General features: G+C 45.4%; 1 protein-coding gene across 5 annotated transcripts in view; it reads right to left on the bottom strand.

The window, feature by feature from the left end:
• Nucleotides 1–15,007, bottom strand: part of LOC308156561 (NLR family CARD domain-containing protein 3-like) — a 40,211-nt gene that overhangs the window by 2,592 nt on the left and 22,612 nt on the right. For 2 of the 5 annotated variants that reach the window (XM_080529929.1, XM_080529930.1), the window contains exons 7-14: nt 14,441–14,593; nt 12,026–12,086; nt 11,056–11,155; nt 9,099–10,863; nt 5,711–5,884; nt 4,427–4,600; nt 3,348–3,479; nt 3,214–3,257 (exon numbers count right to left, since the gene is read on the bottom strand). In XM_080529929.1, coding sequence (XP_080386055.1) covers nt 3,214–3,257; nt 3,348–3,479; nt 4,427–4,600; nt 5,711–5,884; nt 9,099–10,863; nt 11,056–11,155; nt 12,026–12,086; nt 14,441–14,593 — 2,603 coding nt within the window. The remainder of the gene's footprint in view (nt 1–3,213; nt 3,258–3,347; nt 3,480–4,426; nt 4,601–5,710; nt 5,885–9,098; nt 10,864–11,055; nt 11,156–12,025; nt 12,087–14,440; nt 14,594–15,007) is intronic. The other 3 variants (XM_080529931.1, XM_080529933.1, XM_080529932.1) reach the window with 3 other exon arrangements.

Here is a 15,007-nt window from a genome sequence, read left to right as displayed (position 1 = left end):
AAAAGCATAGATGCATAAAATCACAAGAAGGTAAGGAGCTGGTTTACATCAATAAAGGCTATGTACACAATCCACTGTACTATACTGCACAGATAGTCAACTAGGGTTGTCATATTGCACAAGAAAGTATTTTTTCACATTATTTTAAAGTGTCACAGTTTGCAGGCTTGAAAATGTACATGTTTGTGCCTCAGCACTAGCTGCCATACAATCCGTCCGGACTGTCCTGGGCCCAGAACTTAGGCCTTTTCTGTGTTCAGGGCCTTGACGGCCCTGTGGTAGAAGCTGTTCTTCAGTCTGTTTGTCTTAGCGGCCGGGGTCCTGTACCTCCTGTTCGAGGGCAGCTTGACAAAGTGTTCGTGCCCAGGGTGGGTCGGGTCCTTGGAGATCATGGAGGCCCTCCTGAGACAGCGTGTTTTGTACAGCTCCTCCAGAGAGGGGAGGGGGGCGCCGGTGATCTTCTGTGCTGTTCTCACGACTCTCTGTAGCTCGTTTCTCTCCGCTGTTGTGCAGCTGTGGAACCAGTTGGAGATGCCGAAGGTGAGGATGCTCTCCACTGCGCCGTGGTAGAAGGCCACCAGTATCTCCTTCTTGTTGTGTTGTTTCCTGAGGCATCTCAGGGTGTATAGCCGCTGTTGTGCCCTCTTGATGGTGCCTTTAGTGTTGTCCTTCCAGGCCAGGTCATCCCGCATGTTGTGTCCCAGGAATCGGAGGGTTGAGACTATCTCCACGCTCTCTCCGTCGATGAGCAGGGGCAGGATCTCGGACTTTTTCCTCCTGAAGTCTACGATGAATTCCTGGGTCTTTGACTTGTTTAGCAGCAGGTTGTTAACCTTGCACAGCTTGCTCAATTGCTCTACCTCATCCCTGTACGCCGCCTCGTCCCCCCCCGAGATACATCCCACCACGGTGGTGTCGTCTGCAAACTTTACGATGTAGTTGCTGGGGTGGATGGGGGTGAAGTCGTGGGTGTAGAGGTTGTAGAGGATGGGGCTTAGCACGCAGCCCTGGGGTGACCCAGTGCTGAGGCTGAGGGCTGTGGAGGTGTGGGGGCCCACCCGCACCCTCTGGGGGCGGTCGGTCAGGAAGTCCTTGATCCACGCACATATAGAGTGTGATAGACCCAGGTCTAGTAGTTTGGTCACTAGCCTGTCTGGAAGGATGGTGTTAAAGGCGGAGCTGAAGTCCACGAAGAGCAGTCTCGCGTAGCTGTTTCCCCTCTCCAGGTGGGATAGAGTGGCGTGGAGAGTCGTCGCTATGGCGTCCTCTGTGGACCTGTGGGCTCTGTAGGCGAACTGGTATGGATCCAGGTTGGGCGGGAGGCGTGTGAGTATGTGGGCCCGGACTAGTTTCTCGAAGCACTTCATGATGATTGGTGTGAGTGCCACCGGGCGGTAGTCGTTTAGGCAGCTCACCGTGCTTTTCTTCGGGACTGGGATGATAGTTGAGGTTTTCAGGCAGGGTGGGACAGTGGCCTGGGACAGGGACTGGTTAAAGATGTTGGTGAAGACCCCGGCCAGCTGGTCGGCGCAGTCTCTCAGCACCCGTCCCAGGACGCCATCCGGCCCCGAGGCTTTCCTGGGGTCCACCGCCTTCAGTACGCGTCTCACCTCGTGCTCTGTGAGGGTGAGGCTGCTGAGAGCTGGAGAGAGTGGTGTCTGTGTTGTGGTTACCTCCGTTCGCCCCTCGTCGAACCGGGCGTAGAAGGTGTTCAGCTTTCCCGCCAGCAGGGGGTCGTCCTCTGCGGCTGTGAGCCTGTTGGCTCTGAAGTTTGTCATCTGCTGAACCCCCTGCCACATCCGCCTGGAGTCGTTGCTCAGGAGGCATTCCTCAATCTTCTCTCTGTGCTCTGCCTTGGCCGCTTTGATGCCGCGCTTTAGGTTGGCCCTGGTGGAGCTGTACAGCGGTGTGCGCTTCCCTGCGAAGAAGGCGTTGTCCCTCTCATTTATCAGTTTTTGAACCTTCCCAGCCATCCATGGCTTCGTGTTGGGGTAGACCCGGACCCGTTTGTCCACGGTGACTGAGTTGGTGCAGTTCACTATGTGGTTCAGAACCGACGACGTGTACTGTTCCAGGTCCTCATGCTCATATTCCTGCCATAGGGTGTCATTTAGGCAGATCTGCAGTGGAGCTGACCCTTCTGGCCAGGTTCTGACAGTCTTAGTGGGGGTGGGAGCACTTTTCCCCATTGTAGTGTATGCAGGAATCAGGAGGATTGACACATGGTCAGACATGCCTAGATGAGCTAGCGGACTAGCCTTGTAAGCACGTTTGATGTTGGTGTATACCTTATCCAGTGTTTTTTCTCCTCTCGTTGCGCATTTTACATGCTGGTAGAACTTGGGTAGTACTGCCTTCAGGTCGACATGATTAAAGTCCCCCGCTATGATGTGGATAGCCTGTGGATCAGTACTTTGTTGGCTACTAATGACGTCATATAGTCGCGCCAATGCTACTTTGCTGTCTGAGCTAGGTGCTATATACACACATGTAATTAGCACCGCGTTAAACTCCCTAGGCAGGTATGTGGGTCGGCATTTAACAGTCAAGTATTCTAGGTCTGGGGAGCAGTGGCTACTTACAGTTTTCGTGTTTAAGCACCAGCTATCCTTCGTCGATATTATGATCCCACCTCCTCTTGACTTCCCGCTACGCTCCGTTCGGTCAGCGCGATGTAGCGTTCGGCCCTCTAAGCTAACGTTAGCGTCCACAATGTTGTCATTTAGCCAGGTTTCGGTCAGAATAATCACACAGCTATCCCCTACGATGCTGTTTTTGGCCACCTGTAATCTCAGTTCATCCATCTTGTTAGTCAGGGATCTGACATTAGAGAGGAAAATGCTTGGTAGGGCTGGCTTGTTTGGGTTTCTCCTTAGCCTTGCTAGCAGGCCTCCCCGGCGGCCTCGCCTTTTCTTACGGTCTCGCCGCCGGCGTTTCCGCCTCAGGGAGGGGACTGTGAACCAGTGCTCTCCCGGTGTCCTGGCGATATCCTTGTCAATTCTGTATTGCTCCAGGAAATCCGCCGTTACTATCTTGTCGTTTTGCGTGCCGACTTCTAATAAGTCGAGCCTGCTGTAGGTACTATATACATAACTGTTCCCTATAAGTACTAAAAAAAAAGTGAACATACAAATAAGTCATGGTATAAACAGCTAACTAGCTAACTATGCCTCAAACATCTCCTGTTGTTTCTCCTCAAACATCCAAACTTACGTCTCCTGAGACGACATGTCAATGAGTCACCACCGTGGTCCTCGCTGTAACACAAAAAAGAAACATGACGTTTGCATGATGAAGAGGTTACCCAACAAGACAGAGAACCCAACAACCATATATTCAGTATTTACCTGAGTCTCTCTACTTCAGCAGGATAGAATGAGACATTGCCTCTCAGGTCCAGGTCTCTCAGCGGGGTGTTTGAGTTGAAGGCGGAGGCCAATGTATCACGGCTCTCCACTGTAAGACGACATCCTCTGAGCCTAGTAAAACATGGTCATTGGATAATTGAAGTGTTCACTGGTTACTGAAACTGAAGTTGTGTAAAGTTTCTCTGGTGATGATATCTGTCTGTATGGATCATTTAATCATGTTTGTTCACCTGTGTTAGACAGGTGCCACGTGACCTAATGTTTAATTCATCATCAAGGAGGAAAGGGGGCTGGGGGTGGAGGGTGGAGGGTGGGGGGAGGGTGGATGTGGTGGGTGGAGGGTGGATGTGGTGGGTGGAGGGTGGATGTGGAGGGTGGAGGTTGGATGTGGTGGGTGGAGGGTGGATGTGGAGGGTGGAGGGTGGATGTGGTGGGTGGATGTGGTGGGTGGAGGGTGGATGTGGAGGGTGGATGTGGTGGGTGGATGTGGAGGGTGGATGTGGAGGGTGGATGTGGTGGGTGGAGGGTGGAGGCTGGATGTGGTGGGTGGAGGGTGGAGGGTGGATGGAGGGTGGAGGGTGGATGTGGTGGGTGGAGGGTGGATGTGGTGGGTGGAGGGTGGGTGGAGGGTGGAGGGTGGAGGGTGGATGTGGTGGGTGGAGGGTGGATGTGGTGGGTGGAGGGTGGATGTGGTGGGTGGAGGGTGTTCAGTCGTAGCAGGAAGAGTAATCCAGCTCAGGCCCGGGGCCGTTGGCAGTCTCTGTGATAGAAGAGGATTTTTCCTTCTATCACCTTCTTCTAACCCGAGACTTTTTCTTTTTGACCAAACACTCAAAACTCAAGCAAAGGTTTGAGGTAAACTACTTTTACATTGAAAGAAGGCAAAAAGGTTATCATCTTTACCTTATTGTCTCTCTTAACAATGGATATTTCATTGTTTATTTATATTACTTTATATTCATAAGGTTTTGATTTGATTTCAAACTTTGCTAGATATTCTAAATGTAATATGTGTATTAAAAGTGAAATAGTGTATATTACCCAGTATGTCTACTCACCCCAGTGTCTCCAGTTTGCAGTGTGGACTCTCCAGTCCAGCAGAGAGCAGCTTCACTCCTGAGTCTTGTAGATTGTTGTTAGTGAGGTCCAGCTCTCTCAGGTGGGAGGAGTTTGAGCTGAGAGCTGAGGCCAGCGCTTCACAGCATCTCTCTGTGAGCTTACATCCCTCCAGCCTGAATAAGAATTCAATAAAATGATGCAGTAAGTCCATAACAGTTCAGTGTAGCCTACAGTAATAATTACAATACTGATAAAAGATTGTAATCAGTGAGGTCAGGCCTGGACCTTGTTTCTTCTGTTAACAATGTCCTTTACATTGCTTCTCCATATGAGTAGTCAACACTAACATGTGTCACTAGAGGTACGATCGCTGGCTGTCCTCTGGTCACCTGACAGACAGCTGCACCCTCTGACTCAACCCCGTCTGAACTAACGCTACGCTTCAGAAAATGATGTGGTTGGATCAAAAACTGTTAAAGTTACATTATGGAGGACTTTGCCTCTGGGGGTGATCCTGAGCTAAAAGGGAAATAGTCAGGAATATAATATATATAATTATATATATAATAATGCCCAGAAATGATCTCATTGGTCAGAAAGAGACACCTAAAACTAAATATTGTTTGTTTTATTGTTTGTTTTACTGAGACAAGAAATGTATTATTATTATAATGATAACTTTATTGACCTGTTATGATAATTGAATTGTTATTGACTTGGTACTTTTACTGTGCCCTACTGCCTATTGTGTAGTTGTTATTATTTATTCGTATTTCTTCTTCTTGATATTTCACTGTGCTGTTGAGAGGTTGAGAGGTTCAGAGGTTCAGAGGTTGAGAGGTTGAGAGGCTCGAAGCATTTCACTGTACCGTTTACATCCTGTATCCTGTGCATATGATCAACTTTGATTTGATTTGACCTCAACACACCATACACTCAACACACCATACACTCAACACACCATACACTCAACACACCATACACCATACACTCAACACACCATACACTCAACACTCTAGCAAAAGTTTGAGGTAAACAATTTATTTCAATAAAATTCAACATCTGCAGTGTATCATTAAGATTAACCTACTTTTACATTGAAAGAGGACAAATTATTGCAAAAATGAATATGGTTATGCATCTGGATATTTCATTGTTTATTTATATGAGTTTATATTCATGAGATTTTGATTTGATTTTGATTGCAAACTTTGTTAGATATTCTAAATGTAATATGTGTATTAAAAGTGAAATAGTGTATATTAGCCAGTATGTCTACTCACCCCAGTGTCTCCAGTTTGCAGTGTGGACTCTCCAGTCCAGCAGAGAGCAGCTTCACTCCTGAGTCTTGTAGATTGTTGCCACTGAGGTGCAGCTCTCTCAGGTGGGAGGAGTTTGAGCTGAGAGCTGAGGCCAGCGCTTCACAGCATCTCTCTGTGAGGTCACATCCAACCAGCCTTCATAGATAAAAATATAACAGTAATACAAAAGATGTAACAGTAAGACATCTGTGGTAATGGTACGGTGGTTCTATGTGTTCTGGACTTAAACCCTAACCCTAACTTACTAACTAACCAACCCTAACTAACTAACCCTAAAACAGCTAAACTGAGCTGAAGGGAAGAGCACGGCTAGCTGGTGGTGGGAATGTGCTGTGAATGTGATGATGTTATGTTGTTAATATAACAGTTTAATCTGGTGGTTATGCTGTGAATGTGATGATGTTGTTAATATAACAGTTTAATCTGGTGGTTATGCTGTGAATGTGATGATGTTATGTTGTTAATATAACAGTTTAATCTGGTGGTTATGCTGTGAATGTGATGATGTTGTTAATATAACAGTTTAATCTGGTGGTTATGCTGTGAATGTGATGATGTTATGTTGTTAATATAACAGTTTAATCTGGTGGTTATGCTGTGAATGTGATGATGTTGTTAATATAACTAGTGTTGTTCCGATACCGATACTAGTATCGGCATGGCCACAGATACGCACAAAAATGCTGGTATCGGTATCGGCGAGTACTAACAAATAATAACACCCGATACCAAACTCTTGTTCAAACGCAGCACGTTGCCTGACACAGCCTTCCTAACACAGACATGCCCAGACATGCCCAGGCATGCTCCTCTGCTGGAACGCTATTGGCCCAGAGCAGCTGCTCTCAACCAATGGCGTGGCAAGTTTTCACTATCGCGGAAAAACAAACACGCATGCTGTAGAGGTGTAGTGAGGAGAACATGTCGGCGGTTTGGAGATATTTCAAGGTGGATAGTCCGGTGTGTACAACGGCTAAATGCACAATTTGCGGTCTCAATGTGTCGAGGGGTGGCACTAAAGCTGCCAGTTTCAATACTAGCATTTAAAGGCAAAACATATTAAAGAGCACGAAGAGTTTCTGTCATCTACTGCAGCTGCGACAGCGAGCAAGAGAACGGATGGACCAAAACAACAATTGTTTACTTGCTGTTGCACTACTACTACGACTGTTTTATATCTTAAAGTTATTTTGTTTGTAAATGTTCACTTGCTGTTGCACTACTACTACGACTGTTTTATATCTTAAATGGATATTGCACTGATTGGCATCTGTGAGAGCCACATTTCAGGTTTTATAAGGGGTTGATTTTCTTGTCACCATACCAGGTAGACAATAAAAAAAAGTTCTATAGCATTCACTCTCTGTTGGTATTTTTCCCTGTTTTACAAAGGTTTTGAGCAGTGCCAGACTAAGTGTTAGCAATAATTTTACATCGAGGTGAGTATGCGGCTCAAAAAACATGTTTTTTTGTTTTGTTTTTTCAAACGCCGTGGTATCGGATCGGTACTCGGTATCGGCAAGTACTGCACGGTCAGGTATCGATATCGGTATCGGGATCAAAAAATGGTATCGGGGTGCCCCGTGGTGGTGTAGCGGGCTAAGCACTGGCCACCAGTGCATGCTGCCCACCGGGGCCGGGGTTTGTATCCCGGCTCGCCAGACCCGGATATGGCCGAGGCACATACGGGGAGCGGCATATTGGGCGGCCGCTCCCGAGGGGGGGTATAGGAGTAGTTCCGGACAAGGATCCGTCGCGCAACAGCGCCCCCGGGGTGCCGGAATAACGGTGCTGGGCTCGAGGAGCCAGTCAGCTAGTCTGCCTGGCGGCCTCCTCTGGGACTGCCGGCCACGGGGTCGTGCGGCGGATCCCTCGCAATAGGCAGGGGATAATTGGATGCTAGGTTGGGTTCAATTGGCTACCAAATTGGGTGAAAAAGGGATAAAATCTGAAAAACTAATTCTTAAAAAAAAAAACAAGTATCGGAACAACACTAAATATAACAGTTTAATCTGGTGGTTATGCTGTGAATGTGATGATGTTATGTTGTTAATATAACAGTTTAATCTGGTCGTTATGCTGTGAATGTGATGATGTTGTTAATATAACAGTTTAATCTGGTGGTTATGCTGTAAACTGGCTGTTTACATAGCGGTAGGCCTCTTTGATTAGTGTGTCGGATGACAGGGCGTATTTTCACTGAGAGATGCAGGGCCGTATTTTGCTGATATTGACGCTGAATCTGATTCTTATTGACTGTGCTGTAAACTGGCCAGTCTGCCATTTGTTTAGTTTAGTTTTTATTTGGCATTGGGCACATTTATGTTAGATTGTGTTAATACCTGTGGTATTCCAGTTTACTGGTAATCTGATCGTTATTACGATAACTTAACTGTGAAGTTAATGTATTTGCTTTGTGTTTGGTTTGTACAATGTTTTGCAATAAAAGTCAGGAAATGAAGGATTATGTCCATGAGAGTTTAATGTAAGAAATAAAGGCCTCCCTCTAATATAAGCCTGCCTCCAACAAAGGCCTGGTGCTCTCTGCGGCTCAGTAAATAAAGGCGCCAATATTAGAGGATTTACGGTATCTACATTCTGTCTTTGTGTGAGTTTTTCATATGACAGGGTGTGTGTTGGTCATGTTTTTCATATGACAGGGTGTGTGTTGGTCATGTTTTTCATATGACAGGGTGTGTGTTGGTCATGTTTTTCATATGACAGGGTGTGTGTTGGTCATGTTTTTCATATGACAGGGTGTGTGTTGGTCATGTTTTTCATATGACAGGGTGTGTGTTGGTCATGTTTTTCATATGACAGGGTGTGTGTTGGTCATGTTTTTCATATGACAGGGTGTGTGTTGGTCATGTTTTTCATATGACAGGGTGTGTGTTGGTCATGTTTTTCATATGACAGGGTGTGTGTTGGTCATGTTTTTCATATGACAGAGTGTGTGTTGGTCATTTTCACCCAGGAATGTGATGTTGATAAACTCTGTCCCCCGTTGACCTCTGTACACAGTTTAGCAGTTTTAGTGTCTGATAAGTTATGATGACTCCCACTGGTAGAGAACTCTATAAGTTGTTGTCTGAATGCCAGATTCTTTCATACGCGTGAGGGTGACAGGCAATCCCTCCTACTGTAAAGACTGTAAACATCTGAACTAGTTGAATAAACGCCACCTTTCCTGTCAAACCACCGTATATCCGTGTTGGATCGTTAATTGGAGAATTAGCTTTTCATTCGTCTTTTCTAAGGTTATAGAAACTTATTTTAATTGTTAGTAAACACAACGCAGAGTCAACAGAGACATTCATAAACAACAAAAGCCAACAATTGAGATACTCACCTGGCTGTTCGTGAGACTCTGAACACTGGCAGTAGCCCCAGGAGACACTCCTCTGATCTGGAGTAACGGCTGAGGTCAAATTCATCCAAGTTGCGTTGACCAGTCAGCAACACAAAGGACAGAGCTGACCACTGTGCAGGTGAGAGTTTGACCCCTGAGAGACCTCCCTCCAGGTAGTGTTGGACCTCCTCCTCTAGAGAATCGTCATTCAGCTCATTCAGACAGTGGAACAGGTTGATGCATCTCTCTGAAGAGGGATTCTCCCGGATCTTCTCCTTGATGTACTCGACTGTTTCCTCATTGGTCTGTGAGCTGCTTCCTGTCGGTGTCAGAAGGCCTCGTAGGAGATTCTGATTGGACTCCAGTGAGAGGCCCAGGAGGAAGCGGAGGAACAGGTCCAGGTGTCCATTCTCACTCTGCAAGGCCTTGTCTACTGCGCTCTTGTGGAGACTGAAGGCTGCTGTCTCTCTGATTGTGGGTGGTGTGTTCATAAGATTGGTATTGCTGTCGTTGAATGTGAGGAACACATACAGAGCAGCAAGAAACTCCTGAACACTCAGATGCACAAAGCAGTACACTTTCCCTTGGTGCAGTCCACTCTCCTCCCTGAAGATCTGTGTGCACACTCCTGAGTACTCTGCTTCTCCGACGTCAATGCCACAGTCTCTCAGTTCCTCCTCATAGAAGATCAGATGTCCCTTTTCCAGCTGTTTGAAGGCCAGTTTTCCCAGTGACAGAATGATCTCTTTGTCCCAGTGTGAATCTCTGTCATGGTCTCCAAGATACTTCACATTCCTCTGTACGGTCTGAAACACCAGGAAGTGTGTGTACATCTGTGTCAGAGTATTGGGCATCTCTCTTCTCTCTGCTTCACCCAACAGTCTCTCCAGAGTAGTGGCTGAGACCCAACAGAACACTGGTATGTGGCACATGATGTGGAGACTCCTTGATCCCTCAACATGTGAGATGATTCTGTTGGCCATGTTCTCGTCACTGATTCTCTTCCTGAAGTACTCCTCCTTCTGTGGGTCGTTGAACCCTCGTACCTCTGTCACCCGGTCAACACACTCAGGAGGAATCTGATTGGCTGCTGCAGGTCGGGAGGTTAACCAGAGGAGAGCAGAGGGAAGCAGATTCCCCTTGATGAGGTTTGTCAGCAGCACGTCCACTGAGACTGACTCTGTGACATCACAACATCTCTTGTTGTTCTGGAAGTCTAGAGGAAGTCGACACTCATCCAGACCATCAAAGACGAACACAACTTTGTATTTGTCATAGTTGGAGATTCCTGATTCTTTTGTTTCCACATAGAAGTGATCGAGGAGTTCCAACAAACTGTAGTTTTTGCCGATGCATAAATTCAACTCTCTGAAAGGGAGTGAAAATATGAACTGGACATCCTGATGGGCTTCTCCTTCAGCCCAGTCCAAAATAGACTTCTGCACAGAGATTGTCTTTCCAATGCCAGCGACTCCCCTAGTTAACACATTTCTGATTGGTCTGTCTTGTCCAGGTGAGGGTTTGAAGATGTCTTTGCATTTGATTGGTGTCTCTTCTGTAGCTGGTCTTCTGGATGCTGTCTCAATCTGTCTGACCTCATGTTCATTATTGACCTCTCCACTTCCACCCTGAATGATGTAGACCTCTGTGAAGATCTCATTGAGAAGTTTTGGGTTGCCTTGTTTAGCTATTCCCTCAAACACACACTGACACCTGCTCTTATGGTTGAGTTTTAGTTTAAGTTGGCACTCCACAGCACGCTCATCTGAGGGAACAAATTATGCCAAAAATGTTAAAGTATCTCATTAACCTTTTTGTAAACACACAATCATAGTCAGTAAAAACAGGAAGAATAGCTTATATTTGCACAACAAGGTTGATATTCAGTAGAACTAGTCACAAGGTTGATATTCAGTAGAAGAAGTCACATGACAGACTGATAGTAGGAAGCTCTTACTCTCCAGTGTGACAGTGAGCTCCATCTGGTTCATGTCTCTCAGCATCTGTCCAGCCTCCTTCCTGGCCCCCACCCTCTGCCTCTCATCCTCTTCAGGCAACTGAAGAAGAAATGAAAACCGATTCAAAAGTCAATGAAAAAAATAAATTGTACTTGTTGGATGACATATGGACCTTAACAGCTCTTGATACACTAGTATATCATGGTGCTTTAAGATTCATTAATGATGCTAGATCACTCATCACTGTGAATGGTCTGCCAGGGTGCAATGGAGCTCTCTCTCCACCAGGAGGCTAAAGCACTGGTACACCTTTGTGTACAAAGCATTGATAGGGAAACTCCCTCTGTGTCTCTGTTCCTTACTAGATCAGCCACTCAGTCCTAGTAGTGTTACTAGAACAGTATTCACGCCCGCTGCTGTCCTTGTCTGTTCCTCAGGCTAGAACTGAGACAGGGAACATACTGTATATGTTTCCCATAATGCCCTTCATCCTGGAACATGCTTCAAACATTCTGAAGTTAGAGGAGTTAGTATCCTTGCCTGTTTTTAAGTCTCTGATCAACAACTATGTTTTTGATGCTGCAGTTGTTTTCATATGTATTTCATAATGCGTTGGTAACTTGACATTTAGTCTTTTGTGTATATTTGTATTGTTGTAACATTTCATGTACACACTGCTACTTCCCTGTGTGCCTTCTTGCCAGGTCACCCTCGCAAAAGAGGTTTTAACCTCAATGGGTCTTAGCTGGTTAAATAAAGGTTACATAAATAAATAAATACAATATTTTATTTGTTCCTCCACTTTGATGCCATTTCATGGACCCTGATTAATTCTACTGAAACTCTGCTAACTCATTAGCCAAGACCCCTAACCCTAACCCACAGCTTACAAACAAGAGTCTGGACAAGACTTCTGACTGGAAATTCATTTGACAGACGGTGGCTTTACAAATGTAAAACAAGACTCACCTCCAACACAGAGGACAGGTCAGGACCACTGGGGATCTCTGCCTCTGATCTGGGTCGGCTCCTGTGGAAATAAAACACCTTGTCTCAATGTTGCATTGTGTCATATTCTCCTTGTTGCTTTTTGCTGCTCAGAACTCTTAGTATCATTCAGAGGTGTGCTCTGTTCCATAGACATTATCTCCCTCTTTTCATGACTTGTCCTAGATATGTGCGTTCTACCACCCAGTATCCTTACATTTTCAAAATCACATCAGGATAAGCTAATATACAGGGGTGCAAACTGGCGATGGTGACACTTTTTTTGCCCGAAAACAAAGAAAATGGGGATAGTGATAGCACTAAAGTGCTACATGGATAGACTAGAACTACCTTAACACCTGCATAATTAATGTAAGCAACCTGTTCTCAAAGTAATTATGGGGGTTCCTGCAGGTTTCAACAAGTTACATTTAAGACACTTTGAATTTAAGACATATTGAGCAAGTATTGGTATTAGACTCATATTCGTTGATTCTTTTCATTAGCAATGCTGGGTGATCTGTTCTGTTGCATATATCTTTTCAGTTTGTAAAGCGTCTTTGAGTGTCTAGAAAAGCGCTATATAAGTCTAATGTATTATTATTATTATTATTATTATAATTATTATTATTATATAGAACAATGATAATGTAAGTTAGCCTACTCTATCAATTTCTTGACTCATTTCCATTGCTTCTCAACACAATACTAGATATAATAGCATAAATAACAGAATAAACTCACACACTTACTTACACTGCATAGCCTACATACTGAGATATGACACACACACACCTCTCACAGGTGGGCCACACACACACACACACACACACACACTATATTTACTAAAACACACACACCGTTGCTACCACTGCAAGTTTGAAGAAATTCTAACTTCACATGCCTACAGTCGAAAAAATATGTGCCTCCTACGGCGATTATCATATCGTGGCCTCTTGTCTTAACCCTGCGTCTGATCCTGGCTAGGTAAAGGGGTACGCGAGACAGTCTAGGGCTGCGTTCGTAAATTCGCTCTGAGAGCGCCGGAGGGCACACTGGGCCCAACGTCATAAAAGGACCAAGTAATTTGATTGGACAAGAGGCATTCCATGACTGCTTATCAGATTTCCAGAGCAAATTTACGAACGCAGCCTTGGGCTAAACCACTCGCAGACTAGTTTTTTTCATAACACGAAACTTTAAGTTGTAAAGTACCCACTTGATATATTAAACAACAGTTTAACGATTACTAAATACTTATATTACTTATATACTTACTTCATTTGTGGATTGAATTCACTATTCTCGTTTGCCATAGGCTACTGGTAAGGGAGACTTTTGTAAATGCTTTCGTTTTTGGACGTGTTCCTGTTTGGGGCTGTGTGATAATCGTATGTGTAGTTATGTGTTTCTAGCATGTCGATGTTCTATCAGCATGTTGTGATGTTATAAAAAATTAAGAAGATGAATTGCTCAAATGGCGCAAAGCGGCGTGGGTCTTCAGTGAATTTCGCCGAAAGGTGACAAGTTTGCACCCCTGTTAATAAGGATATACCCAGTCTTAGACTTAGATCTCACTTTAATACAGATAGACCCAGTCTTACACTTAGACCTCACTTTAATAAAGATAGACCCAGTCTTAGACTTAGACCTCACTTTAACGCCTGAGAGGTGCGTCTGTTGCGGGCAGATGTGGGGGTGAGCTTAGATGTGAACTGGGCCTCACTTCCCGGGGTGCTATCATATATACACACACACACACCATTCATATGAACATGGTGCTATCGCTTCCTTCGTCTAAAACACACCTCAGTGACCTTATGAACATGGGTGAGATAACCAGCCTTGAATGGAACCTGTATGTGTGTGTGTGTGTGTGTGTGTGTGGGTGTGTGTTTATGTGTGTGTGTGTGTGTGACTGTGTGTGTGTGTGTGTGTGTGTGTGTGTATGTGTGGGTGTGACTGTGTGTGTGTGTGTGTGTGTGTGTGTGTGTGTGTGTGTGTGTGTGTGTGTGTGTGTGTGTGTGTGTGTGTGACTGTGACTGTGTGTGTGTGTGTGTGTGTACGTGTGTGACTGTGTGTGTGTGTATGTGTGGGTGTGTGTGACTGTGTGTGTGTGTGTGTGTGTGTGTGTGTGTGGGTGTGTATGTGTGTGTGTGTGTGTGTGGGTGTGTATGTGTGTGTGTGTGTGTGTGTGTGTGTGTGTGTGTGTGTGTGTGTGTGTGTGTGTGTGACTGTGTGGGTGTGTGTGGGTGTGTGTGTGTGTGTGACTGTGTGTGTGTGTATGTGTGGGTGTGTGTGACTGTGTGTGTGTGTGTGGGGGTGTGTGTGTGTGTGTGTGTGTGTGTTTGTGTGTGTGTGTGTGTGTGTATGAGAGTACATTGGAATAAAGTGTACCTTTGTTTATCTGATGTGTCATTGGTCTTGTCCTCCTCTCTCTCTCCTTCTCTCTCTGTCCTCCTCCTTCCTCTCTCCTCTTCTCTTTCTCCTTCTCTCTCTCTCCTCCTCTTGCCTCGGCTGTGTTCTCTGCTCCTCTTCCTCTTCCTGCTGCTGAGACCCCCGGGACATCACAACAGGACATACATCAGTAATAACACACACACACACACACACACACACACACTCACAAGCTATCCATCGACCAATCACTCTTCATGGATACACAGCTGGGGGCAGAGCTGCATCCTGATTGGACAGGACTGTAACACAAGACAGACCTTCAATCTGTGACTCAACACACACACACACCCGTGTTAATTTTGGCAGCTATTTTAGATTTAGTCTTAGTCTTAGTCTTTAAATTATGTTAGTTTTAGTCACACTTTTTATCCTTCTTAGTTTTAGTCTAGTTTTCGTTGAAGAAACATTTTAGTCTAAATACCAATACCAACTGCTTGTGCTTAAACTTAAGAAATCGTGTAGCCGTTTGCTTTGGCGCACTTCTTGCATGAATGAGTGTGCGCG

This window comes from Nansenia antarctica (genome assembly GCF_963989245.1).
Source record: "Nansenia antarctica genome assembly, chromosome: 4".
Taxonomy (NCBI): Eukaryota; Metazoa; Chordata; class Actinopteri; order Argentiniformes; family Microstomatidae; genus Nansenia; species Nansenia antarctica.
This window is presented reverse-complemented; position numbering and strand designations above follow the sequence as displayed.